Source organism: Xenopus laevis, chromosome 6L (genome assembly GCF_017654675.1).
Source record: "Xenopus laevis strain J_2021 chromosome 6L, Xenopus_laevis_v10.1, whole genome shotgun sequence".
NCBI lineage: Eukaryota > Metazoa > Chordata > Amphibia > Anura > Pipidae > Xenopus > Xenopus laevis.
The window spans coordinates 44856471-44883510 of record NC_054381.1 but is presented as its reverse complement, the minus strand read 5'-3'; the positions used below and the strand labels follow the sequence as shown (position 1 = coordinate 44883510).

At 39.0% G+C, this 27040-nt stretch overlaps 2 protein-coding genes across 5 annotated transcripts in view; one reads left to right on the top strand and one right to left on the bottom strand.

The window, feature by feature from the left end:
• scrn1.L (secernin 1 L homeolog) overlaps positions 1–4726 on the top strand; it is a 31072-nt gene extending 26346 nt beyond the window's left edge. For both annotated transcript variants that reach the window (XM_041565453.1, NM_001092834.1), the window contains 2 exon segments: positions 2810–2969; positions 4512–4726. In XM_041565453.1, the coding sequence (XP_041421387.1) occupies positions 2810–2968 (159 nt within the window). In that variant the 3' untranslated portion in view covers position 2969; positions 4512–4726.
• A 5900-nt stretch (positions 4727–10626) lies between these two features.
• The window catches only part of LOC108718909 (WAS/WASL-interacting protein family member 3), a 35185-nt gene continuing 18771 nt past the window's right edge, over positions 10627–27040 (bottom strand). The window contains exons 3-8 of one of the 3 annotated variants that reach the window (XM_041565989.1): positions 18753–18885; positions 16497–16613; positions 14191–14838; positions 12930–13088; positions 12418–12514; positions 10627–11365 (exon numbers count right to left, since the gene is read on the bottom strand). In XM_041565989.1, the coding sequence (XP_041421923.1) occupies positions 11293–11365; positions 12418–12514; positions 12930–13088; positions 14191–14838; positions 16497–16613; positions 18753–18885 (1227 nt within the window). In that variant the 3' untranslated portion in view covers positions 10627–11292. Of the gene's footprint in view, positions 11366–12412; positions 12515–12929; positions 13089–14190; positions 14839–16496; positions 16614–18752; positions 18886–27040 lie in introns of all 3 variants that reach the window. The other 2 variants (XM_018267426.2, XM_041565990.1) reach the window with 2 other exon arrangements.

Here is a 27040-nt window from a genome sequence, read left to right as displayed (position 1 = left end):
CTGGACAACGCTAATTCACGAAAATCCGAAGTTGCGCAAAGGGTACCGAATGCTGGCCAGCAAAATTACGCTCAGCAGTTCGAAGTTACGCTACTGTTGGCTAATTAGCATACGGCGTGCAGTTAAAGTACAATGGGCGTATATGCTGCAGCAAATACATTACACTACACAAGGCCAGGGAACCTTAATAAAATTATATAAAGTTGTTAAAATGCCCTACACATGTGCCCACAGTATAGTTTAGGTGCCATATGTTAGCAAATGTAGGGAGGAAGGAGGGTACCCCAAAAAAAATTTACAATCTTTTTCAGTCTATCACCCTTTAAATAGGAAAATACGCCAGCGTTTTTTGGGACTTAGAAAAATTTTCACTTTTTTTTTTAGAAACTCCTATTTACTCTATTGCGCCTGGTATGAGGTGGCGAAGGCAAGTCTGGCGATAGAGGTAATAGTCAGTAAAATCAAAAACGTAGTGAATTTGCATAGTAACGCTCTTTCGCCAGACCGAAAATTCGCCTGGCGTTAAAGTGCGATGTTGTGCCAGAGTCTATCTATTACGCCAGCGTTAGCCACTTCGCCCTTTAGTAAATTTCCCCCTTAGAGGGTAGTATCTGAGTGAAATGAAAGTTGCAGAAATGAGAGAAAGTGAGTTATTTTGGGGGCTGGCTTCAGCTGTCACTTGTTGGTTGGACTAAGTCTGCAATTTTCTCCTTAGTATATAATTTTGTTGGCGTTTTGTAACCCCTTTAAATATTAACCTCCAATGGCTGTAGACTAGAGCCGAGATCCTACAAATATGTGCCTCATAATAAAGATGACAGGTTATTACCCACCAGAGAATATGGGGAATCAGGCAACCTCTTAAGCAGGCCATAGACGTGCAGATTTACCTGCAATATCACACGAACGATCGGTGCCATCTCCCGACCTGCCACTAACCATTCAGATCAAATAAAGTAGTAAAAGAACAGATCAGACGATGTTCTGCCCCTGACAGCAATCGTACGAAAGTTATGTCCGACAAAAGCTGGTCTCCCACTGAAGATAGTCAGATTGGCAATACATGCAGAGATATTATCAGCAGCCGACAGAAAATTTCTGACCTGTCGATTGACTGAATGACCGATCGCCATAGCACGAAAAATGTTGGGACACTCCACACACGGTCCGAAAATCGTACGAATCGAGGAATCGTACGATTATATCTATGATCATATGTCTATGGCCAGCTTTATTGGCATGCAAGAATAGAAGTCAAGTTTTAGATGAAAATATAATCATAGAAACCACGATAACAAGTTCATCAGGATGTAATTAAAATCACTAATTACATTGGTATTCCTCATTGTGGAATTTACTCCCCCCTCTCATTTCCTTGTGCAGTAAAACAATAACAGGAAATAAAACAACCTAGCATTTGCCTTATCTGTGCTCCTCTTGCATAAGCTGAAGAACCAGTTCTAGGGCAGATCACTGGAATACATACTGTTCTGGTTTTATTTGACACTAATGTACTGTGAAAATGTCATTCTTTAGTGTTCAGTTTAGATTTAAAGTTAATATTTGATTTGGAAGTAGATAATCATTTTCACATTTTAAAGGGGGAAGTCTGCCATGCTCCATGCCATCAAATGGAATTGTACAGATTATTTAAGTTTGTCTCTGGGACTTATATATGGGCCTGCAATACAGCCCTTACCATAAAGGACATATCAAATGTTTTAGAGATATTCAAAAGAAGAGATAAAGGGGAGTTTTGTTTTTCTCTGCCCTCCTAGGGAAGATGAAAAAGTGTGTGCGTGTGTGTGGGAGGGGGGGGGGTAGGTTGCATTAAAAATTGAAGCAGCAAATACAAACATTTTTCCCTGGATTTGGCCAATTTGTTAGGGTTAGATTTACTAAATATAAAAACAAGGATTCCACGGGGATTCCCACACAGGGACGTGGGGGTCCAAATGCCTCAGGGCACTGGGGAATTTTGCAAAAATTTATAGAGGTGATGATAATAAGACACATAGAGGCACATTTCTATTGGTCGAATATCTAGGGTTAATTAACCCTCGAGATTCGACCGCCGAAGTTAAATCAGGATTTACCGCATTTCATTAGTTCGAACGATCGAAGGAAAACGATTAAATCCTTCGCATATAACGATTCGAAGGATTTTAATCCATCGATCGAACGATTTTCCGTCGATCAAAAAAAGCTAGGAAAGCCTATGGGGACCTTCCCCATAGGCTAACATTGGTGCTTGGTAGGTTTTAGTTGGCGAAGTAGGTGGTAGAAGTTTTTTTAAAGAGACAGTACTTCGACTATCGAATGGTCGAATAGTCGAACGATTTTTAGTTTGAATCGTTCGATTCGAAGTCGTAGTCGAAGGTCGAAGTAGCCAACTCGATGGTCGAAGTAGCCAAAAAATACTTCGAAATTCGAAGTATTTTTTATTCTAATCCTTCACTCGAGCAAAGTAAATGTGCCCCATACTGTATGAAAGTGATAATGACACTTTGTAACTATTGCAGACATGCGATCTTCAGAAACTAATATCCCAGTGATGGTGCTTGTTAATCCATGAGGGTAGACCCCTGACTTCAGGTACTCCATGAAGAGTTGGGAGCTGCTGTAGCTCCATAAATACAGCAATTTTGATTAAAGTGCCATCCCCTGGACATCGGTCTTGGCAGGCAGAAGTTACAAGATCTCACCCGGGCGATCAATATCACTTTATGTTCTGGATTCCTTTAAGAATACTGCAAAATGTAAAAAGTAAAGATGGTTGGATTTGCTAACTCTTTAGCTTTTTTTGTAGGACGAAGGGGAAAGACTAATGTGCATTATGCAAGGTCTGGAAAACCAAGGCCTGGAGGCGATGGAAGATTTACTGAATGGGACGAAACCTTTAGACCCTGCAGAAGTAGTCGACCTTTTCTTTGACTGTGTGGACACAGAAATCAAATTCTATAAGTGAAGTAAGCTAACCTAACTGCTAAATGGTTGTATTGTCGCTTGGGACTGTTTGATATGAAATTATTTTTTTGCCTGATACACATAAAAAGGGCAGTGCCACAGGAGCAATGAGGGGTTTGTCTCATTTTGGATCAAAATAGAGAAATTGGTGCAAAATGCCAGTTTAAGCACATACCACTGTGAATTAATGTCCAATAACAGGAAAAAGGAGAAAATCTACCCCAGTCCATGGGGGCATATATGTATAGCAACAGCTGAAATTGTGAGTTTTCTCCAGGAAAGTAATAACCAAAAAGTGATTACAAATTCAAACCATTAATTAGGACATTCAGATGCCTATTGTGGACACTTACTCATAGGCTTTTGTCTCATTTTGCCTTACATACAGCCAAGCACAGATACAGTATGTATGGTGGGCAGTTTAAACCTGGAGTTGGATGGCTCTTCTGCAACTTTTTGGAGTTTTGTCAACTTTACCTTCTTACAAGTCAACTCTGATGCTCAAAAGCCCCCCCTCCAAAAAAAAATCCTTAGTCTTATTTTTTTTAACAGGGAGAACCTTAATAATAATAATAATGATCATGTTTGCCGATTCATGCAGTGACAGAACATTCAGCCCATTTCTATGGACTGAATGTTCAATCTCATCCTCCAATTGCTGTTTCTCTAATGAAGTTGTGAAAAGGCAATAAATCTAAAGCAATACTTACACAGGGATTAAACCTCCTGTCTCTGGGTGTATATATATATATATATATATATATATATATATTATATTGAACATTTAAGATAAAACTCCTCAGCCGTTATGACCTAAAGGTTTGTGTTTTATATGGCCACAGGGATCTGCAGGGACATGGTTATCTCTATATTTTACAATACTGGGTATGGCATTTTGGTACAGTGAAATAGTTCTACTGTAATACTGTGGGTGTACATTATTCCCACTTAATGACAGGACTCCACGGACGATTCCGGCGCTGCGCAAAAAACGCAGGCGCCACGTCGGATGCGACGGAAATAAGAAGTAATGCTATTGTCGGATTGTGTTGCATTGTTGATGCGACACGACTGTCGGATGCAGACGCAGCGTGCGCGGTATGCATCCGACAGTCGTGTCGCGTCTCATCAATGCTGCAACATGATCGGACAATAGCATTACTTACCTTATTTCCGTTGCATCCGACGTGGCGCCTGCGTTTTTGTGCAGTGCGTCGGATCGCTCCGGAATCGTCCGTGGGATCCTGCCCTTAGGGGATTTACTTCCAAACAGTGACTTGAAGTAATCTAACAGCAGGCTTTCAACAGAATCAGCACCTTTATATGAAGGTATCTGCGACCCAAACTGTCTGTATATTCCTGTATTCAGTTAACCCTAGGGTTTTTTGATTCTCTGACTTTCAGAGAGAGCTGTTGAATGGAAAGCCTGGTATTAGCTTATTGGCTGCTATGAGTTACTAGGAAAGTGGCAAACGTTAGAGTGTTTATTATACATAGAAAATGTTTTACACCTGATTCTTATATTTATTTTTCTTATTTTGTAGGGAACACAGACCCAATGTCCCTTTAACTGAATGAAGGAATCATATCTCAGAATAAAGAATGGGCAGCAGTTAGTGCAGAGGTGATCTCTTCTCTCATTACATGTGTGTGTATGTAGTTAACATGGAGCTAAATGTGTTAGTACATGCTAATCCAGTTGATCACCAGAAAGAAAAATAAAGATGGTCAATTAAAATTGCAATGTACAGAGAAAATATTCCTGGCTCTCTTGATTATTCCATAGACACTGTCTTCATAACACTGAGGTTCCTCTGTAGTCCTGTCAGTTCATGGTAAATTCAGTGTCAAGTCAATGGACTCTTGAAACACAAGTCACAATAGCAGAGTTCACCCTCCGGCACATTAGATCCACCTAGTGGGTTACTGGGGCGTTAGACATTGAATATTCATTTTCTCTTCCTGTTTCTGCTGTCTACAAGTCATAACAAGTGTATTTAACTAAGGGGCAGATTTACTGGGAATCACTCTCAGCCTTTATACCCAGGGGAGAAATTGCATTTGCTGCAATTTAATATTCTTTTCTGTGGGAAAAGTCTGAAAAATTGTTTTCACCTTAAAAATAAATTCCCATGGAAGGTCTGTAAAAGAAATATTCCCTGCTGAGAAAAATAGTTTGGCAAATTTTCTGATAAAAAGAAAATGATCACAAACATGAAACAATTTTGCCCATAGCATCACCTCAATGCTTCCAGTGAAAAAGAAGAAAATTCAATATTAACACATTTAGTTGGATTTCAAATCATAGCATACACCAACAGTTTATTAAAAGCTTATGCATGCTGGGAGCTGTAGTTCAGCAACTTCAGGGCTGTACAACACGTTATGCATTACTACATATTCTGTCAGTCAATTCTCACAACTCTGCAGAGCTGTGGACATTTATAACATCAGACTTCACTAATAAAGTACAATGTAAGCAAATAAAGTCATATCCACCATTGTGGTATAAAAATGCCTCTAATAAAAATCATCATGTTGTCGTTTATGATCTCAGCACAAGGGGGCAGTGTGTGAACCAAAACAAAACAAATTGAGGCATAACTTAGCCTAACACTAAGGGGCACATTTACTAAGCTCGAGTGAAGGATTCAAACTAAAAAAACTTTGAATTTCGAAGTTTTTTTTTGGGTACTTCGACCATGGAATAGGCGACTACGACTTCGAATCGAACGATTCAAACTAAAAATCGTTCAACCATTCGATAGTCGAAGTACTGTCTCTTTAAAAAAAACTTCGACTACCTACTTCGCCACTTTAAACCTACCAAGCACCAATGTTAGCCTATGGGGACCTTCCCCATAAGGTTTCTAAGCAATTTCTGATCTAAGGAAAATCGTTCTATCGATGGATTAAAATCCTTAGAATCGGTCGAAATGAATGATTTAATCGTTCGATTTTTCCTTAGTTCGATCGATCTAAGTATTTGTGGTAAATCCTTTGACTTTGGTGTCGAAGGATTTTACTTCGATGGTCGAATATGGAGGGTTAATTAACCCTCCTTATTCGACCCTTAGTAAATGGGCCTCTTAGGGTTATTTATCAAGGTCCGAATTTATCTCAGTATTTCTAAGTTAGAAATCCGAGCAACTCCGATTGCCCGAATGGACCTTATTTATGAAGAAAAAAACCCAGAAAAAATAGGGTTGGCCAAACTTCAGAGTTTTCCCCAAAAACTCGATTTTTTTGTCGTTTTTTTTAAATTTTTTGCACAGAAACCACAAACTCATAGGACATCTGTATGGACACCAGTGCAGACACTGGGACCTTCCCCATTAACTTATACAGGACCTTGAGAGCTTTGAGATGCCAGATTTTCGGACCATCAGGCTTTAATAAATTCGAAAAACCACAAATTTTTGAATTTCGGATATTGGGAGTATACTAAATAACCCCCTTAAAGACCAGGAGCAGACAAGGGATAAGCAATTCTGTAAAGCAGTGTCAGATTAGGTCTGGGTGTTTCCTTCTAGACACAAGATTTTAGTTATAATTAAAAGGGTTGTTCACCTTAAATCAGTTTTTAGTAGATGCAAACAGTGATATTCTGAAAAAATTTGCAATCGATCTTCATTTTTTTGTTATTTGTGGCTTTTGAATTGTTTCGCTTTTTGTTCAGCAGTTCAAAAGCTGGGGTCTGTGATCCCCATTTGAAAGCTAGAAAGAGTCAGAAGGCGAATAATTCAAAAATGCTAAACATGTGTGGGAATATTTATGGGATTAAGGTTCAATCCTTTGAACTTGAGGTCCAACCATGTAGATTTCCAAGTTTACAGATAAATATAAAAAACATTGTGGTCTCAGTCATTTACAGTTCTGCTCTAAACGCAGAAGCACAAGTAAAACAATATAGAATCACACATTTTGCTTCCTTGTATGAAGTAACTGGGCTCATTTACTAAAGTGGGGGTAGGTGCAAAGAGCAATAAACAGACCCAAAGCTCCACATGTTTGTCTGCAACTCACAATAATCCCTCGTTGGGTGCATAGCTTTGTGCCTGGGGTTTATGGTACACAAATATTTGCATGGCATGACTGTGACCCGCGGGTGTTCACAGGACACGTCCCTTACTTCCATGTCTGTAATGAGGAGCAATTAAACCCTGCTACAGGCAGCCATTAAAGGAGAAGGAAAGCTACCAAAGTAGTTTATTGAGCAAAACAATTAGCACAAATAAAAATAAAAATTCTAATTTCGCAATGTAATACTCTTTCTTAAACTGTTATTACATTGCGAATTTTAATTGCGCATTGCCCATTTTTAAAAAGTGCTTGATGGTGTTATCTTTTGGAGCAAACCTAACAATTTTTTCAGTAAGAAGTTTTATTACATTCACTGCGCACTAAAAATCAAGTGGGGTTGCCTTGTCCTTTAAGTACAGGGCTTCCATGGGCTTCCAGGGGCTTCCAAAGTATGTGCCAATAGAGTGTCTACAGGTACAGAGTGCTTCAGATAAGCAGAAAATTAATGGCACATACAGTACCAAGTGTACCGATCTGTTCGTAAATGTGCCCTAATAAAAGATACATTTAAAATGACATTTTTATAAAAGAGTATCTTCGGCCTATGGCATATGGGGGTTGTGACCTATGGAGAACCCCTCAGTTCTTAATCACTTCTTTTCAAAAGCATGGGTAATGCTGTGCCTACAGTAGATGCAGAAATGCTCCCTTTGGCATAGGCAAACCACTTCCCATGCTGACAAATGATTAGAGCACATTCTGACTGCTGTTCTAGACCACATCACTGAAGTATTGAAGTAGGCAATTGCCCCATGTGCCATAGACCTAACTCTTCTCTTGTCTAGCCTGTAGCATTGCACTTGTTTCCATTTTAAAGGGATACTGTCATGGGGAAAAAATTTTTTTCAAAATGAATCAGTTAATAGTGCTGCTCCAGCAGAACTCTGCACTGAAATCCATTTCTCAAAAGAGCAAACAGATTTTTTTATATTCAATTTTGAAATCTGACATGGGGCTAGACATATTGTCAATTTCCCAGCTGCCCCAAGTCATGTGACTTGTGTTCTGATAAACTTCAATCACTCTTTACTGCTGTACTGCAAGTTGGAGTGATATCACACCCTCCCCTTCCCCCCCCCCAGCAGCCAAACAAAAGAACAATGGGAAGGTAACCAGATAGCAGCTCCCTAACACAAGATAACAGCTGCCTGGTAGATCTAAGAACAACACTCAATAGTAAAAACCCATTTCTCACTGAGACACATTCAGTTACATTGAGAAAGAAAAACAGCAGCCTGCCAGAAAGCATTTCTCTTCCACAGTGCACGCACAAGTCACATGACCAGGAGCAGCTGGGAAATTGACAAAATGTCTAGCCCCATGTCAGATTTTAAAATTGAATATAAAAAAATCTGTTAGCTATTTTGAGAAATGGATTTCAGTGCAGAATTCTGCTGGAGTAGATACATTTAAAATGACATTTTTATAAAAGAGTATCTTCGGCCTATGGCACATGGGGGTTGTGACCTATGGAGAACCCCTCAGTTCTTAATCACTTCTTTTCAAAAGCATGGGTAATGCTGTGCCTACAGTAGATGCAGAAATGCTCCCTTTGGCATAGGCAAACCACTTCCCATGCTGACAAATGATTAGAGCACATTCTGACTGCTGTTCTAGACCACATCACTGAAGTATTGAAGTAGGCAATTGCCCCATGTGCCATAGACCTAACTCTTCTCTTGTCTAGCCTGTAGCATTGCACTTGTTTCCATTTTAAAGGGATACTGTCATGGGGAAAATTTTTTTTTCAAAATGAATCAGTTAATAGTGCTGCTCCAGCAGAACTCTGCACTGAAATCCATTTCTCAAAAGAGCAAACAGATTTTTTTATATTCAATTTTGAAATCTGACATGGGGCTAGACATATTGTCAATTTCCCAGCTGCCCCAAGTCATGTGACTTGTGTTCTGATAAACTTCAATCACTCTTTACTGCTGTACTGCAAGTTGGAGTGATATCACACCCTCCCCTTCCCCCCCCCAGCAGCCAAACAAAAGAACAATGGGAAGGTAACCAGATAGCAGCTCCCTAACACAAGATAACAGCTGCCTGGTAGATCTAAGAACAACACTCAATAGTAAAAACCCATTTCTCACTGAGACACATTCAGTTACATTGAGAAAGAAAAACAGCAGCCTGCCAGAAAGCATTTCTCTTCCACAGTGCACGCACAAGTCACATGACCAGGGGCAGCTGGGAAATTGACAAAATGTCTAGCCCCATGTCAGATTTTAAAATTGAATATAAAAAAATCTGTTAGCTATTTTGAGAAATGGATTTCAGTGCAGAATTCTGCTGGAGTAGCACTATTAACTGATGCGTTTTGAAAAAAACATGTTTTCCGATGACAGGATCCCTTTAATATCTGATATTAAATTTGGGAAATGAACCCCGTATAAAAAACCCACACTATTAAATTGTGACTAGTATAAAAAAAGTAATTGCAAGTTGTAATGTTCTGCGGGACGTATTAAGCAAATGACAGTATATAAGGGAGGGGTTATCATGCACGTCTAAATAGAAACATTAACTTGAGTATATATACTCACAACAGTGATATAGGTACAGTGATAGTTAGCTCCCCTTTCTTACATAACTACACCTTTTCATTTAAACTGACCAACCTGCAACTTATCATAGAACTTTGTGCACCCTAAACGAAAAAACAAACCAAAAAAAAAAAATCTTAACAGGCATTTTAATGTTCTTTCAAACTTCGTAAATATACAGTGAGGTTTCACATCACCCTTAAACACGTAGGGGCATATTTATTAAACACTGTTTTTTAATTAAACAAAATGCAATTGTGACTGTTTCCATGATTGGATTAGAAACAGAAAAAACACTATTAACAACACACTACCGATTGACTGCTATGGCATCTCGAAAGGTTTTAGGTGGTGTTTTTTTTTTTTTTTTTAGAATTGCAAAGTGCTTTACATCTTTGAAGAGAAAAACTTAGTAGTTTTTCTTTTGAGATCACTGTTGTATTCCTGTGAGTTTTCGATAAACTTGTGGCAAAATTCTGATCTCAAATTTTTTCCCAAGTGACAAATGAGCCAAATTGATTTAAGTAGAACTAAACCCTAAAAATGAATGTGGCTAAAAATTTCATATTTTATATACTGAACTTATTGCACCAGCCTAAAGTTTCAGCTTGTCAATAGCAGCAATGATCCAGGACTTCAAACTTGTCACAGGGGGTCACCATCTTGGGAAAGTGTCTGTGACACTCACATGCTCAGTGTGATTTGAGCAGCTGTTGAGAAGCTAAACTTAGGTGTCGTCACTAATTATAAAGCAGAAAATGAGGTTGATCTGTAATATAAGCTGATGCTACAGGGCTGATTATTAAATTCTGATGCTAATTGCACTGGTTTCTGTTCTGTCATGTAGTAATTATTTGTATTAATTATTAATCAGCTTTATACTGTGACATTTATATTCTATGTGTACTGTATATTGTGAGTGGGTCCCGAAGCTCAGTAAGTGACAGCAGCACAGAGCATGTGCAGTGAATCAGCAGAAAAAAAGATGGGGAGCTACTGGGGCATCTTTTGGGGCACAGATCTTTACTGCTAAAGGGCTGTGGGTCTGGTACAGAACCACAAAACATAATGTACAAATTTCTAGCCTACTTCTTTAGCTAAGCTTTAGTTCTCCTTTAAACACAACCTTTTTCCAAGTGCACTTTATTTTGAGCCTGCTAATTATGTTCATCCAAACAGAACATAATAAAATAAAATTGAATACATTAATTGCTCATATATGACTTATAGATGAACAGCGGCTTTAGATGAGCAGTCTGCAAATGGCCTATTTAAGAGATGAAGCACATGGCTCTCCTGTGCTTATGAGTATATCAGAAATATCTGGCTAAGGCTCTTTACCCATATACTTCATCCTGCAACCTCTCATCTCTATAGGTAGCATTATTGTACAGTATTTACTGAGAAATATTATATATATTAATATTTGTGCACATTAATTTAAAAATATGTACATAATAATGTCAGTCAACACTTCATAAAGAATTCAGCAGATATACCCAATACAAGCCCTGGGTTATCAGGGCTCAGAGATATTTTTGAATAACTGGGATATAAAGATCCAGTTGTCCTGGAGTTTGAACTACATCACGGAGAAGCACAATTATACATTGTATAAAGTACAGGTACAAGCAGTTATCCAAAGGCACAAACAAGCACACAGTATTTGCTCTGCCCTTTTCACTTCTTTGATTTACATGCTGTAAATTAGCCTCATCTGATCTGTGTTCTCACAGGCGGTGGAGGTGGTGGATTTTGGTGCACTATAAAACATAAATAAATATATTAGCAAACATGCATACTTTCCCAAACCATTTCCCCATCCCCTCACAAAACCTAGTGAGTGGTAATATAACATAATATAAACGGTGCAAATTTAATATTGGAGTTTAAAATACCAGGGGATGTACCCTAAGGGGTTGCACTGCATTGATATTTTTTTCTGTTGTCAGCCTACTACCAATGGCCAGGGTTTACTCATTATTTTTGGAATACAGTACACATGATAAGGTGAATGGTAAAGGTAGGTAGTTGCAACCGACACAGAGAAGTGCTGCATGCATATCGAATCAATACTAAAAGGACCAGTGCATGACAACTGGTGGTGCCAGCAACTTGAAGTGAATCTTTACCAGTTTGATGAATGTCTTCCCTTTACAAAGCACTGGTAAGGTTGCATCTGGAATATACCCTGCAGTTTTATTCTCCAGTCCACAGAAGGGCAATTAAAATGATAAAGGGAATGGAAGGTCTCAGTTATGAGACATTTTTGGCCAAGTTGGGAATGTTTACATAGGAGAAAAGGGCAATAGGGGGAGAATAATCATATTATTAAGTTGGTTGTACTGTCAGACACATTAGGGCTGGATGCCATCTTAGGGCAAGGGCACACAAATCGTATGGAACACTTCTCTCCATCTGCAGATTTTAATGAGGTGGAGAGAAGCCGATCATCCCAAATCAGTGACCTCTATCTGCACTGAACAGTACAGCTTCAGAGTGGAGTGGTGATTGGCGTGAAAGTAGCAAAAGCAGACATTTTCAGGGTAAACCCTGCTCCGCTCAGTGTAGCTTTGTGCGCCCTTGCCCTTAGTAAAGGAAAAATACAGGGTTACTAAAGTTAGCTCTTGCAGACTGGTCAGATTCCATCCATCCTGAAGTCAGGAAGGATTTTTTTTCTCCTTCAAGGCAAATTGGAGAGGCTTCAGATGGGTTTTATGCCTCCCCCCAAGACAGGTCTTATTTAGGAAAAAAAGGTCAAACTTGTCCTATTTCAACCTAAATTTTTATATTAACTTGAATATAACACATACCTCTAACAGACTTGCTGGGATATAACCGCTTTGAAGGCTCATAATATTCAGGAGGGGGAAATTCAGATTGCGAATGAAAGGTGAACTTAGACTCAAAGTCATCTGCAGGGACGTCAGGTATAACAATAATAGGTTAATGGACTATATTAATCTCACTTTTACATTTCACATTGTATTCAACTGCATGTGGACATACACTCTCTCTCACTCACTCCGATTGCACGTTTGCTCCAGTTCTAGTAATCCCTAGAAACAAATTGGATATTTGCTTTCAAAAAAAGTTTAAACCCTACCTGCTGATTGGCTGGACCTGTTTCCCCCCCATACCCCTATAGAATCCTAGACAAAAAGGGATTGGTGCTTCCCCCCCCCCCCACACACACACACTAAATGGAAATAATCACATGGAAAAGGATAAAGATTTTAAATCTAAATGGAATCATGTATTTTTTCCCTCAAACACGTCTACAATACTGCCAACCCATCCCATGGGAAGAGACATACAGCAGAAAATTACCTAGGTGATTCGTGCTTCCAGCTTTAGAAGGAGGATATGCCTGCTGAGCGGGATTCTTGTGCGGCACATTTTGATTTGTCTGTTGTCTGCTAGTTAATTCTGTTGAAGGGGATCTTACTGGTGGTGGTGGTGGAGGAACTAACTTTGCACCATTAGGTCCTGTAGTAAAGGTACAAATTAAACATTTCCTTCATATTTAGCAAATAAACTTTTTTTCAGACATTTATTGGTGAAACACCTGCCAAAATAAACTCAAATGCTGATTATAATAGAGAAGAGAACGATTCATATTGATTATAATTATAATGGAAAAGAGAGCAATCTAGTTTTTTAGATGCAAGTTTTATGAAAAGCATTTAAGGAAAAAAAGCCCATGATTGCAAAAACCCTAGCTTATTCAAGATTTTTTGTGATCAAGATTCAGAAAAGACTCAAAATTGAAAATGAGATGATTGACCTTGCCAGGATTGTGACTATAACCATCAATTTTACTGATAAGCAGTTAGCATGACATAGATAAGAAGGGATTGCATGTATGTCATTTCAGAATAGTGTGTTTCAACTAAAAGCTTTAGAGGTGGAACAAAAAAGTAAGTTGCAGAGAGGCAAAATCTGTGTCAGTCATGTTTAGAATCCAGGGTGCAATACCCTCTGAGGAACAACATTTAGCTGATCCACTCTTCCACACTTCCATCACAACAAGTGTCCTAGTTCAGAATGGGTCCTGCCATCCCCTACTTTGGGACCCAATAAAGTTCCAACCCCCAATATGGGATTGGGGCTAAGGTGTTAAATGGAATTTATCTCTATGACCTGGGTGCTTGAATGTGTCTATGTTTAATTCAGTTAATTCAAAGGCTTATGCATCTGTAACTCATAGATAAACATAGTATAACAAGTAGCTTATTTTAAGTCTATCCCCAAATGTAATAAAATGCACTAAGTTTGCCCAGGAACAGTAACCCATAGCAACCAATAAGATGCTTGCTTTTAAACAGGCGACCAGTAAATGCTACCTGCTCATTGGTTGCTATGGGTTACTGCACCTGGGCAAACTTAGTGCATTTTATTACATAACCCCATAAGAGTTTAAACAGGAATAAAACATTTTTAGTACATAGAATATCACTTATATAACTGCAATGCATAATTATTTTCCTGTAAGATTACAAAATTAACTAATATTAAGATGGACTCGTTACTACTAAACGTATCTTTAGATATTGTTGGAAATGTAAACAGACCCCAATAAATGCGGTACCTGTGACTTTCACATTTCTTCCATGTAGGGGTGGAGGCAGTGGAGGAGGGATCTTCATGGGACGAGATGGAGCATTGCTTTGATCTAAGGCAATGGTTGGAGGGGGTGGCAATGGCTCAGATAATCTACGTTTAGAAGCAAGTGACATATGAAGAGGAGGTGGTGGAGAGGGTGGTGGGGGAAAAGATGGATAATCTCTATCAGGAAGGGAAGGGTACATGTTAGGGTTCTCATCTGCTATAGGTGGAGGTGGTGGGTAAGAGCTTGTTGTTTTTCCAGTATATCCAAAAGGCGGTGCAGGAGGAGGATGGGATGGTGGTAAAGGAGGTGGAGGCGGTGGAAAACTTGCTGAGAGAGGCCTCTGAACCTTTGGAGATTTGTCACCTTGGCCAAAAAATGGTGGCAAAGGAGGAGGATTTGTAGACCCTCCTTTAAAGGCCTGAGAATTTGTTGCATTTGCCAACATCATCTGAGGTTTACTGGCCGCTGGGGGTGTAGGTGGTGGGCCAAGTATATTTGGTCTTGGGGGTGGAGCTCTCATTGCTACGGTGGCTGGTGCAGGAGATGTTGGACGTTTTGGCAGATCAGGAGTATGGAGGGAATAACCACCAGGTTTCACAGATGAAACAGGCTGGGCACTTTTATTTCCTGAAAAAAGAAAATCATTAACAGTACATCTAAAAATACACTGCTCGTATATCTGAGCTGCATGAGGTGCTCATATAGCCTGCACATTTGAACACAAACACCCTGACTGTGCCACTATTTCAATGAATAATGCAGGCCTCCAGATGGCTATAATTATAAGAATCAGAACTTCCCAGTTGGCACAATTTGAGTTTTTTTATCCAGCAGTCTTTCATAATCAGTTACCAACAATTGTCACAGAAATATTATTTGCTTTTGTGCTTATTTTTTATAAAGCCACATGTGTGCAGAGAGGTTAATAGAGTAACAGACTAATACTTCCTATACATAGATTCCAGCATGGTGAGAGATCACAGCAGATCCTTAGCTCAAAGACTGCAATCTGTAAAGTGCCATTTATAATATTGTAAGAACGAGGGAACTTTTAGTACCATTTAGAGATGGAAACATTTTCTAAACCTTTATAAACGAAAAGAATGACATTTTATTAAAAGAAAAAGAATTAAATGTTAATAAGAAAGGGGGCCTGCTGTGCAGAGAAACTGCTATTTATAAATAGGTCATATTATTTTATGTGAATGTATAGCAAAACCCTGGCACAAAAAGAGGTATTAGCTTTAAAAAGAGTCACCTAAAAACCAACATGTGATGCTGTTAACACAACATTTAACATGGGATTTCTTTGTACAAATGTCCCAGTTTAGAACATCACATACTTTGCAGCCTTACATTAAATCACGTTGAACCATTTCAAATGTCAATGTCCTGGTGCTGGGGTTTGGCACCAGGACATTTACCTGGTGGACCGTTACCTATTCAGCTAATTATGATGTGTGGCTATTTAACAATAGATATTTAGAAGAGATCCAAAAAAAAATTATGCAGTATAAAATAGTTGGACATATATAGCATATAAATGGCATTTGTCATGAAACGTGTTAGGCTATATATGTCCTAATAATAGATTTTTTATTTTTTTACTATTTTGGCTACTGCATCAATGTTTTTGGGCCTTTACTAAATATATACTGTATCTTTCAAATTTGGCGGCCCTTGGACTGGGGGTCTTTTGAAGAGACCACAATGTGATCTTTTTTGGGGGATTTATTGTCACCTAACTTCGTATCAGGAGCAGAGCTGCACACTACTTCATTTTTACCGCATTTGATTAATTTGTTGGCTGGTAAAAAGTATTTGGAGAAGTGGATCCCACACGTGGGCTTAGGCAGTTCTTTGGCTGATGAAAAATTTGGGGCGATCTTATCAACAACTAAACAAACCCATTTAAGTATCAGTTGAGAAAGTGATAATTTTGGCCCCACACAAGGGTTGCCAATTTTTTCATGATTATTTAACTTGGCACCCAATATCTGCCTGTGTGAGGGCACCTTATGCTGCAGCATGATAAGCAGTGGTAAACATCAGTAGGGTCATTAAACATTTAACCTTACATGGATTTAGATCCATCAACTTTAGGACTCTGCTCATGCCTTATTACCATAAATGGAGCCGTGCAGCACTGCAGTAAATCAGTTTACTACTTTTTATCATGCTGTGGTATAATGTGTGCACACAGTCTAACGGCTAAAGCTAAGCAGAGCAGATGAACAGCACTGATGACTAATGAATTTGCAAGACTTAACTTGCAGAAGTCTTACCTGATGTATCTCTTTGACCTGAAGGTTTAAGCACTGGAAATCCTCCAGCAAATAACCCCCCACTAGGGGGCACCACAGCACTTCTGCCATTGCCTGAGCTGCTGCTTTTCTTTGCACCTGAAAAATAAAAACATGTAAGGAATCTGTCCTACAATTACATGGTTAAAGTATACACGCCACAAAATAACCATAATAGCTCCTTCAGCTATGGTGATGAAAAGAAATATGCAGAATAGGAACTGGCATACACAATACAGTAGAACATTACATTGCATTATGGGAATCTGTCAGGCTGTGTATGCAAAACTCTGTGCAGAGAAGTGCTGTACCCCAGGGACATATGGGTCTGAACAAGTAGGAAGCAATTACAAATATGCTGAAAGTTGCAATTGTGCCCAATGTGTCAAAACGAATGCAATTGCACATGTCTGGAATTCCACCAAGTTCAGGATGGCTAAAGGACTCCACGGTGTCAATAGGTGCATTTGCATATGAGTCAGCAAAACAGGTGAGTGTGTGTTCAGATGCAAATAACTTTAATGAATTGCTTCAATGTGCACAACAGCTGCATCCATTTGCATGAATTTTAGTGTGACTGCATTTGCTGCTGTGTTGGTGACTGACCCCTAGTGTCTTTTTATTACAAGGTATTTGGAAGATGAGTGCAATACCTGTTCTGTCTCCGTAATGTTTTTTCCCTTTGTACATCCACAATACTTCTTTTTAAGGCTGGTACAATAAAAGGGCAGCATGATAATAATTATGGGGTAAACTGGTGATAGGTGATGGCAATTTTCCAGTTGACAGTAAGGAGAACTATATTAGAGGTTGTGTTATCTCTCTTTCACAGCAGGGGGCATCTTAGCATATGTTATCCATAAGGTTTTATGAGACTATTTGCAATAGCTGCTCTAGCTTGACATTTTATATACAAATGTATCACAAAATTCTGTATTAACATCTGCTGCTTTCTAATGATTTCTGGCTATATGCTAGAATATTGTAATGCCCACCTTCAAAGTCTTAATAAACTAGCAGTTAGTATTATATTCAATACAGTAACAAGGACAAAAAAGCCCTATGCTGGAGCTGTACTGTATCCACAGTGGATCATACATCTCTCATGACAGAGTAAAATATTAAAATTAAATTATGTTCCTCTTATATTGCTTTTGTTACTTCTATAGCGGGTTATTGGTATCCTCTCTCTCCCAATGTCCTTTCTTTCTTTCTTTCCTTCCTTCCTTCCTTCCTTCCTTCCTCCTTCCTTCCTTCCTTCCTTCCTTCCTTTCCTATTCTTGTTTGGGTTAATTTCCCAACATTCTATCTGGTTTACCTGGCATATCTGAGTTGCTACACCTATGTTATATGCAACCAAGCAGCAAGGGAGCATACAAAGAAACTGAGGTATCTCAAGCAGCAAGTAAGGGAGACGATAATAATACCATTAAGTAGACACTAAAAGTGGTGATTTGAACGTTATGGAAACCAGGACAGGGTGGAATTATCAAAAGGACAATACTGGTGTGGTGACAGTGTCAAAATCCGCTGAGCAAACAGATGCTAGTAAGAAGAATTGATATTTAGCTCTAGTAGTTAGCAGGTTATTGGTGACTCATGATAGAGTCATTTTGGTGGAATGTTGTGGATGGAATCCAGATTGTAGTGGTTAGGCAGGTTATGAGTAATACACTAGAGATGAAAGGAAGCAGTGAGACAGGACGGAGGTTAACAATATTCATGGAGACAGATTGAGGATTTTTTTTATCATATAGGTGATTGGTGCATGTTTTAACTGGGGAGATGGAGAAAGTCTGAATAGATGAGTTAATTAAATAATAATTGCAGCTATGTAGGCGATCCGGCTGAAGACCGTATCAATGCGCCGATATGATCCTGGATCCAACAGGAAAATCAAACATGGCCAATCGATATCTTGCCATTTTGTACCCAGATATAATTCAGGCCTGTCTGCTTCCCCCATACATGAGGTTGCTACTTGTCTGACATTAGCCTAAAACTGAATGAGGCTCTTGCCTTTGTAGTGATTTGGGGCCCAATTCTTCCACTGCTTTTTCCTTCCAGAGACAAATGCTCTACATGTTTGCTTTGCTTCTGCACATCCATTACTGCAGAACAACATATTCTACACTGATGTTTTGCTGCCATGATTGGATCATATAGCATTGGTGGGGCCCGCTGACACCTAATATAGGTATTTCTCTCTAATATGGACAACGTGACCACTGTACTTACCTTCAATCTGTGGAGAACTTCTGTCATTGATCTGGCCCACTTTTTTCAAACGAGCCCCTTTGTGTATGTCAGACAATAATGCTGATCGACCCCCTGATTCTCCTTGGTTGAGTTTTGGAGGTGCTGTGTGTCCCTAACAAAATAATATCACATGAAAATAAGTTAAACGTTTTCAGATAAATAATGTACCATTCATATCACACTAGCCTTAGATAGTTTAGTATAATTACATGTAAGGAGTGCTGTTATCTGCTTGCAATGCTTTTGACACAATATAATCATTCATAATCTATTTCGAGAGTACACAATCTTGCAAGCTGTCCATAAGTACTGCAATTTGTGGTATGTTCTGCATCATAGAAAATTAAATGAAAATGCTAATATCGCACAATAGATACATATATATATATATATATATATATATATATATATATATATATATATATATATATATATATATATATATATAGTATAAGATCCCGGCAGTGGGAAGCTGGTAAAATCAAGTACATCTCTACATAATAAAATGCTCTTCACTGTTGTAAGTACAGTATTTTGTGTATTTATTACTCATAGGTATTTCTCAGTATACCCATACTTCCTATACAGGGATGCACAACAATCCTGTAACTTCTTGGAGGTATCTTAAAGGGATACTGTCATGGGAATTTTTTTTTTTTCAAAACGCATCAGTTAATAGTGCTGCTCCAGCAGAATTCTGCACTGAAATGTCAAAAGCACAAACCTGACATGGGGCTAGACATATTGTCAGTTTACAGCAGCTGCCCCCAGACTTGTGGTCTGATAAACGTCAATCACGTTTTACTGCTGTACTGCAAGTTGGAGTGAAATCATCCCCCCTTCCTTCCCCCCCCCCCAGCAGCCTAACAACAGAACAATGGGAAGGTAACCAGACAGCACCGCCCTAACACAAGATAACTGCCTGGAAGATCTAAGAAAAATCCAGGTCCCATTTTGACACATTACATTGAGTAGGAGAAACAACAGCCTGCCAGAAAGCAGTTCCATCTTAAAGTGCTGGCTCTTTCTGAAAGTACTTGACCAAGCAAAATTAACTGAGATGGCTGCCTACACAGCAATATTACATTCTACAAAAATACACTTGCTGATTCAGGAATTCAATTTTATATTGTGTGTAGAGTGAATTATTTGCAGTGTAAACAGTGAAATTTAGAAATAAAAATGACACCATAAAAATCCTAGGCAGACTGGCTAGCAATCCAACTCATGTATGTGTAGCACCTCCCAAACCTCAAAATGGGAAATTCATAAAACACTCTCTTTGAGTCTCAGTGATGCTCCTTTCTAACCAGGGCAGGATTACCTTTAGGCAACCTAAGCACTATCCTGGGGCCCACCAGATGTCCATTAAATCAACTGACAATACACTAAAGCACGTCTTTATTCATTGTTGCAAGATAGGGGCATGAAAGCACATGATGGCAAGAGGCACAGTTAGATGCTTAATGGCTAAGAAATGTACCTCATCAGCACTCTAGGGTACCCCTGCATGCCTGCATTGGAGATGGGCGAGTGCTGGGGTGGGGGGCGTCTGCCATATTTTTTTTTCATTCCCAATCTGCCGCTGTCACCACCACTGCTTTTATTCTGCTATACTATCTGTGGGCATCTGGGCAATAATTAAAAAGCTGGAATTGCATATATATATATATGTGTTGTGGGCATTACAAATGAAGATGGCACTGCAAAAATACTGATATGTGGTCTGTGGGAAAAAGTTGGTACTACACGTATGGGATCTGTTAGCAGGAAACCTATTACCCAGAAAGCTCAGAATTATGGAAAGGCCATCTCCGATAGACTCCATTATAATCAAATAATCCACATTTTTAAAAATTATTTCCTTTTTCTCTGCAATAATAAAACAGTACCTTGTACTTAATCTAAACCAAGATATAATCAATCCTTTTTGGAAGCAAAACCAGCTTATTTGGTTTATTTAATGTTAAACTTTTTTGGTAAACTTAAAAGAAAACTATACGCCCAAAATGAACACTTAAGCAACAGATAGTTTACATTATATTAAGTGGCATATTAAAGAATCTTGCCAAACTGGTCTATATATTTAAGTAAATATTTCCCTTTTACATCTCTTGCCTTAAACCCCCATTTTGTGATGGTCTGTGTGCTGCCTCAGAGATCACCTGACCAGAAATACTACAACTCTAACAGGAAGAAGTGTTGAAGCAAAAGACAGAACTATGTCTGTTAATTAGCTCATGTGACCTAACGAGTATAGTTTGTTGTTATGTTTGTGTGCACAGTGAATCCTATGATCCCTTATTTTTTAAAATGGCAATTTTCTACCCAAAATGATTACCCAATGGCACATACTACTAGAAAAGTTTATTATTATGAAAATGGTTTATTTACATGAAGCTGGGTTTTACATATGAGCTGTTTTATGCAATATCTTTTAATAGAGACCGACATTGTTTGGGGGTATAGTTTTCCTTTCAGAAGATCCAAATTACAGAAAGATCCATTATCCAGAAAACTCCAGGTCCCAAGCATTCTGGATAACAGGTTCCATATCTGTACAAAATACAATACTGTATACTAGGACTAGGCCCTGTGTTCCCCTGCAGTGAATAGCTCCTGCATTCCAACACAGAAGAAATCCAAGCATCAAACACAGGTGGAATGTAACATGATGCTTTCCACCTGCGTTGTGCGCTTGGATGAGCCTGTGTCAGTATGACCTGGTAAGAATGCAGGGGAGCATACATGAAATGCTTGCTCTAACGTTTTTGGTAAATTGCAAGCAAGCGGATCTTATTAAAATCAACAGAGACGGAACACAAAGTGGACCGCTTTGCTCATCCTGCAAAAAAATATGCAAGCTGAGAGCAGTGGAGGTTATGCTTTGTCTGCCCTTATATGTATTTTTATATATCTTCTACCTAGCATGTGACCCAAATTTGGTAAACAACTCCCCAGTCTTTGGTAAAACAACTCCCTGCATCCTTTGGTGTGGGAAATGCTGGGAATTGCAGCTACGAGAGCTAAAAATGTTGCAGTACAGCAGAAAAAAAAGGATCACTAGGTATTATGTGTCCAGTTAGTAACAAATGAGAACACTTGAGAAAGGCCACAATTCTAGGCCTGAAACATGTTGTATCAGTTAGTGTCACTTTAGCAGTTAATCTGCTTGTTGGAGGGCTCTCCTTTCACCTGTATTAGCATTATACTCAAGGAGGGCAGTATGCTTTTAAAGCACTGATACATGCTGGGATATACAAACTTCTTAAATGAAAACAGAAATATGAATTTCAAATCTAATGCTCCTTCTCAGGGGGTATTTTACATTTATGCCTTATTTTCTCTGCGCTTTGTGATTATTGGAAGGAATGTGGGTGAGTTCTATAATGTACTGATTAACCACTCCATCATTTTCTTTCATATTCATTCATTTGACTATGTTTTGGCAGTACTCCCAAAAACACAGATGGAAAGAGCGCTAGGCAATCCTTTTGTTTTGTGTGTACAGTAAAATATAAGCAACGCTAAAATACTGCGCATGTTGTCATCGCAAGAGAAAATGTGCACATGGTGCATGAAAAGTCCAGATATATGGAGATGATGTTATATCATTAGCAGTTGTGCAAAGGGCTGGAGAGTTTTTCTTACATTGTGCTATTGTGTATCTATGGCCAGCCTGTGCTACGATGATAGTTAATTACAGTTTGCCGGTTTCTCCATCTTGCAAGAGGAATTGTAGTTCAGCAACACCCTAATGTTACACATTTTCTGATACTGATCTACTTTTGGACACAAAGCTAAAGTCCAGGTAACAAGCCAGATATACAGTGCTTTTAGTGGCACAAAAAGAACAAATTGTCATTCAAAAAAACTGTTAACATTTTCAGCTAATGTAAAAGTTGGTATATATGCACATCAACTTTAGGTTGTATTTTATCCCCCTAGATGTACAAGGAGGGCATCTGGTAGTAATTCCAGGAAGGTGTTTGATCTACACTACAGAGTATCCGTGGCTGCACCTCTGTTGGATGGACAGAATGTCAGTGTGACAGGTGGAAGGGGAGGCAGCAGGGCTATACTATGATTAAAAGGCTCATGTTCGGCATTAGGAAAGTACTCCATTAAATAATAATGCCTTCTGTTAGGAGCTTACCTGAAGCAACTGCACACTTGAACTTCAGATTCCTCCCGAGCACTACACGCCTTAGGGCTCTTACTGACGAGCGGTTGAAGCTGCGCTCCCCTGCATTCCGTTTTTCTGCGTTCAGCCGCAGGGGAGCGCAGGAATAGACGCATTAAGCTTTTTTCAATGGGGCTGTACTCACACAGACGCGTGGAGGCGCTGAACGCAGGTTACATTTTTCCTGCGTTCGGCGCCTCTGTTGAGTACAGCCCCATTGAAAAAAGCTTAAAGGAAAACTATACCCCCCAAACAATGTAGGTCTCTATTAAAAGATACTGAGTAAAACAGCTCATGTGTAAAACCCTGCTTCATGTAAATGATAATATACTTTTTTAGTAGTATGTGCCATTGGGTAATCATAAATAGAAAATTGCCATTTTAAAAAATAAGGGCCGCCCCCTGAGATCGTAAAATTCACTGTGCACACATACAAACCACATGTTAGGTCACATGAGCCAATTAACAGACAGAGTTGTGCCTTTTGCTTCACACAGATAGAGTCACGAAATGGTGGTTCAAGGCAAGAGATGTAAAAGGGCAATATTTATGTAAATATATATTCCAGTTTGGTAAGATTCTTTAATATGTTATTCAATTTGATATAAACTATCTGTTGCTTAAATATTTATTTTGGGGGTATAGTTTTCCTTTAATGAAAGAAAAACGGAATGCAGGGGAGCGCAGCTTCAACTGCTCGTCAGTAAGAGCCCTTATAATGAAATCTGCTATAACAAATCTGCACTGATAAACAGGAATCTCTTCTTGAATGTTAAATGTCTTCTCCCTATTGTTTACATCTAAAAATCGCATTGACTTCAACCCAAAAGCATCATCAAGGCATAGAGCCAAGTGTCAACTGTAACTCGCAGAATTATTTCAACTTTTTAACTGTTGTATTGTTTGCTAGGATGTGTAGTTCTAAAAAGAGATAGCCTTGACCTGAAATATGGGGCCTTGCATATGGTACTGTAGCCCCAACCTCTCCCAGACTGTCCATACCCCTTTGAGCAGATTTCAGTCATGACACAAGGGCAGGGCCAGACAAGGCCGGCTGAATGCCCTAGGCAATGTGTCCGGTCAATCACACCTGAGTGTGTACACATGTGCACGCGCCCAACCAAGATGAAGTGGAAAGTGATGAAGGGGAGAACGATGGAGGGATGGGAGGGGAGAGCGACGTTGGGGAGGGAGAGCGATGGAGGGGAGAGCGACGGAAAGCAGGGGAGGGGTGAGCGACAAAGGGGAGGGAGAGGAGAGCAACGGAGATGAGGAAGGACAGAGCAGCAGAGGGAAGAGCGACAGGGGGGAGAGAGGGGTGAGCGATGGAGGGGAGAGGAGGGAGGACAGATCGATGGAGGGGATGGAGGGGCGACAGAGAGCAGGGGAGGGACAGGTGAGCGACCAAGTGATGGGTAGAGAGACAGATGGGAGGGAGGAAAGAGCCACAAAAAATAGGGGAGGGAGGCGTGAGCGATGGAGGAGAGAGGAGGGAGGGGATAGCGACAGAGGGGAGGGTGACCGGAGGGAGGGGAAAAGAATGAATGAAGACCAATTGCAAAGTTATACACAGTCTATAACATACTAAAAGTTAGCTCAAAGATGAACCACCCCTTTAAGTCACTAGCAAAAACTGTTTTAACTCATACAGTTAAAACCAGTTTCCGGAAGTCAGATATATTTAGTCCTTAGCCAAATGCATGAACAGCTCTAAATATATATGTACCAGTGTTACAGAATACTCACCCACTCTAGAAGAACATGCAGTTAATAGGGATTAAGAGAACAATAAATGTTTTCTTATAGCTTTCCTTGCCGAGTAAAAATAGTTCTCCCACGTCTGAGAGGCACATACCTGAAAGCTTAATGCTCTTTGAACACAAGTAAGATTTCTATCATTTTCTACAACTACAGCTTGTGTTGTCATTTTAGTCTATGTGTTAGATTTTCTATATCCTTGTCAGAGCATCCATTATAATGCTGTCACTGCAGCTGACATGATGGCATGATGGAACACAAACCTTAAGATAAATCAACCTAGTCAAATAAGTTCCCATAGTGACCCTTGAAACAATATTGCAAGGCAGCTCATTATCAGACCTGGAGAAGGACTGACTACTGCTTAAATTTTTCATGAGTCAGATCCTGGAGTGCAGGAGTTAGTGATGAACAAATACAGGCATGGGACTAGTTATCCAGAAACCCATTTACCAGAAAGCTCCAAATTACTGAAAGTTTGTCTCCCATAGACTCCATTTTAGCCATATTTTGAAAAAGGATTTCCTTTTTCTCTATAATAATAAAACAGTACCCTGTACTTGATACAAACTAAGATATGACTAATCCTTATTCGGAAGCAAAACCAGCCTTTAAATTATTTTCTAGTAGACTTAAAAGGTATGAAGATCCAAATTACAGAAAGATCGGTTATCCAGAAAACCCCAGGTCCTGAGCATTCTGGATAACAGATCGTATACCCGTACTGCTTTTAGTAGCAAATAAATTTACAAATAATGTTCAGGGCTTTGATATTTTGGGTTGAATATATATTGGAAAGTTCTTTAGAATAACATTTTCTTTCATTATGCACAATTAGTTTTTGCTTACACATCTTCTTTAACCCACATATATAAATATCCTTTAATATTTTAGGGCAGCAGCACCCACTCCTTACCGATTGTAAACCCTTCAGTCACAGTCCTCACCTGATGATATTATCATCCTTACATACACAGGGTTGCCACTTAAAATGAAGTAATTAACAGTAGCATGTACTGTTAAAGGGGGTTTTCACCTTTCAATTAACTTTTAGTGTGATGTAGAGAGAGCTATTCTGAGAAAATTTATAATTGGTTTTCATTTTTTATTATTTGTGGTTTTTGAGTTATTTAGCTTTTTATTCAACAGCTCTCTAGTTTGCAATTTTTAGCAATCTGGTTGCTAGGGTTCAAATTAGAGATTTGAATATGAAAAGGAGAGGGCCTGAATAGAAAGAGGTGTAGTAAAAAAGTACCAATAACAATACATTTGTAGCCTTTACAGAGTATTTGTTTTTGGATGGGGTCAGAACTCCCATTTGAAAACTGCAAAGGGTTAAAAGAAAGATGCAAATTATTCAAAAACTATTAAAAATAAATAATGAAGACCAACTCGAAAGTTGCTTAGAATTGACTGTCCTATAACATAGTAAAAGTGAACCACCCCTTTAATATGGGTCTGGTTTTCAGTGTTTGAGTTGGCATAGTTGCATGTACAGGCACAGGCACGGTTAGTATGCCTAGCTAAATACATAAAATTATACAAATATTTACAACTGTAATTTCAGGGTTTAAAGATTCTCATTATACAGCTTTCATCAAAGTAAACAAACCCCACACAGGATATGGTGTAACATGGCAATATGTGTCTTAGAAAAGAAAAGGCTCTTATTTTACTGACTACTCTTTTAGCCATGTCTGAACCTGTTACTATATTTCCCCTTTTTGTATCTGGTTTTGGAATACACTCCCCATGTTGTATAATACACCATTATATGAAATAAAGAGATTCCTGCTCAAGCAACGAAAAAAGGGGCTGGTCATAGTTAAATTTTAGTATGTTATAGAACACCCTATTCCTGGCAACTTTTCAACTGGTCGTCATTTTTTAAAGTTTAAAAAATAGTATTTTTCTTCTGCATGTTCTGCATGGTCACTGCCCCCAGCAGCCAAAAACGATTGCTCTGGGAAGCTACAATTTTATGGTTAATGTTACTAGAATATCGATGTTTACATCACACTAACAGATCCCTGTTGCATAATGTTCATCAATTCCTATATGATATGCATTTTTATCTACTCCATACCTCAAAACATTTTGGAAAAAGAAGGAGGGAGAAAAAAAATAGTTTAGCGCAAAAATTTTTGGCCACACACGTTTTGTGGCCCCACCCCAAAATTTGGCAGGTTATGACAGTTTGAACACATTTCTGTGATTTTTATGTGTTACTACAGTTTTGCTAATAAAGGTGAATTGTGCTTTAAGATGTGAGTCTAGGTTCTCCCAAGAAACCTCCTTATCTTAAAGGAGAAGGAAAGGTTAAAAC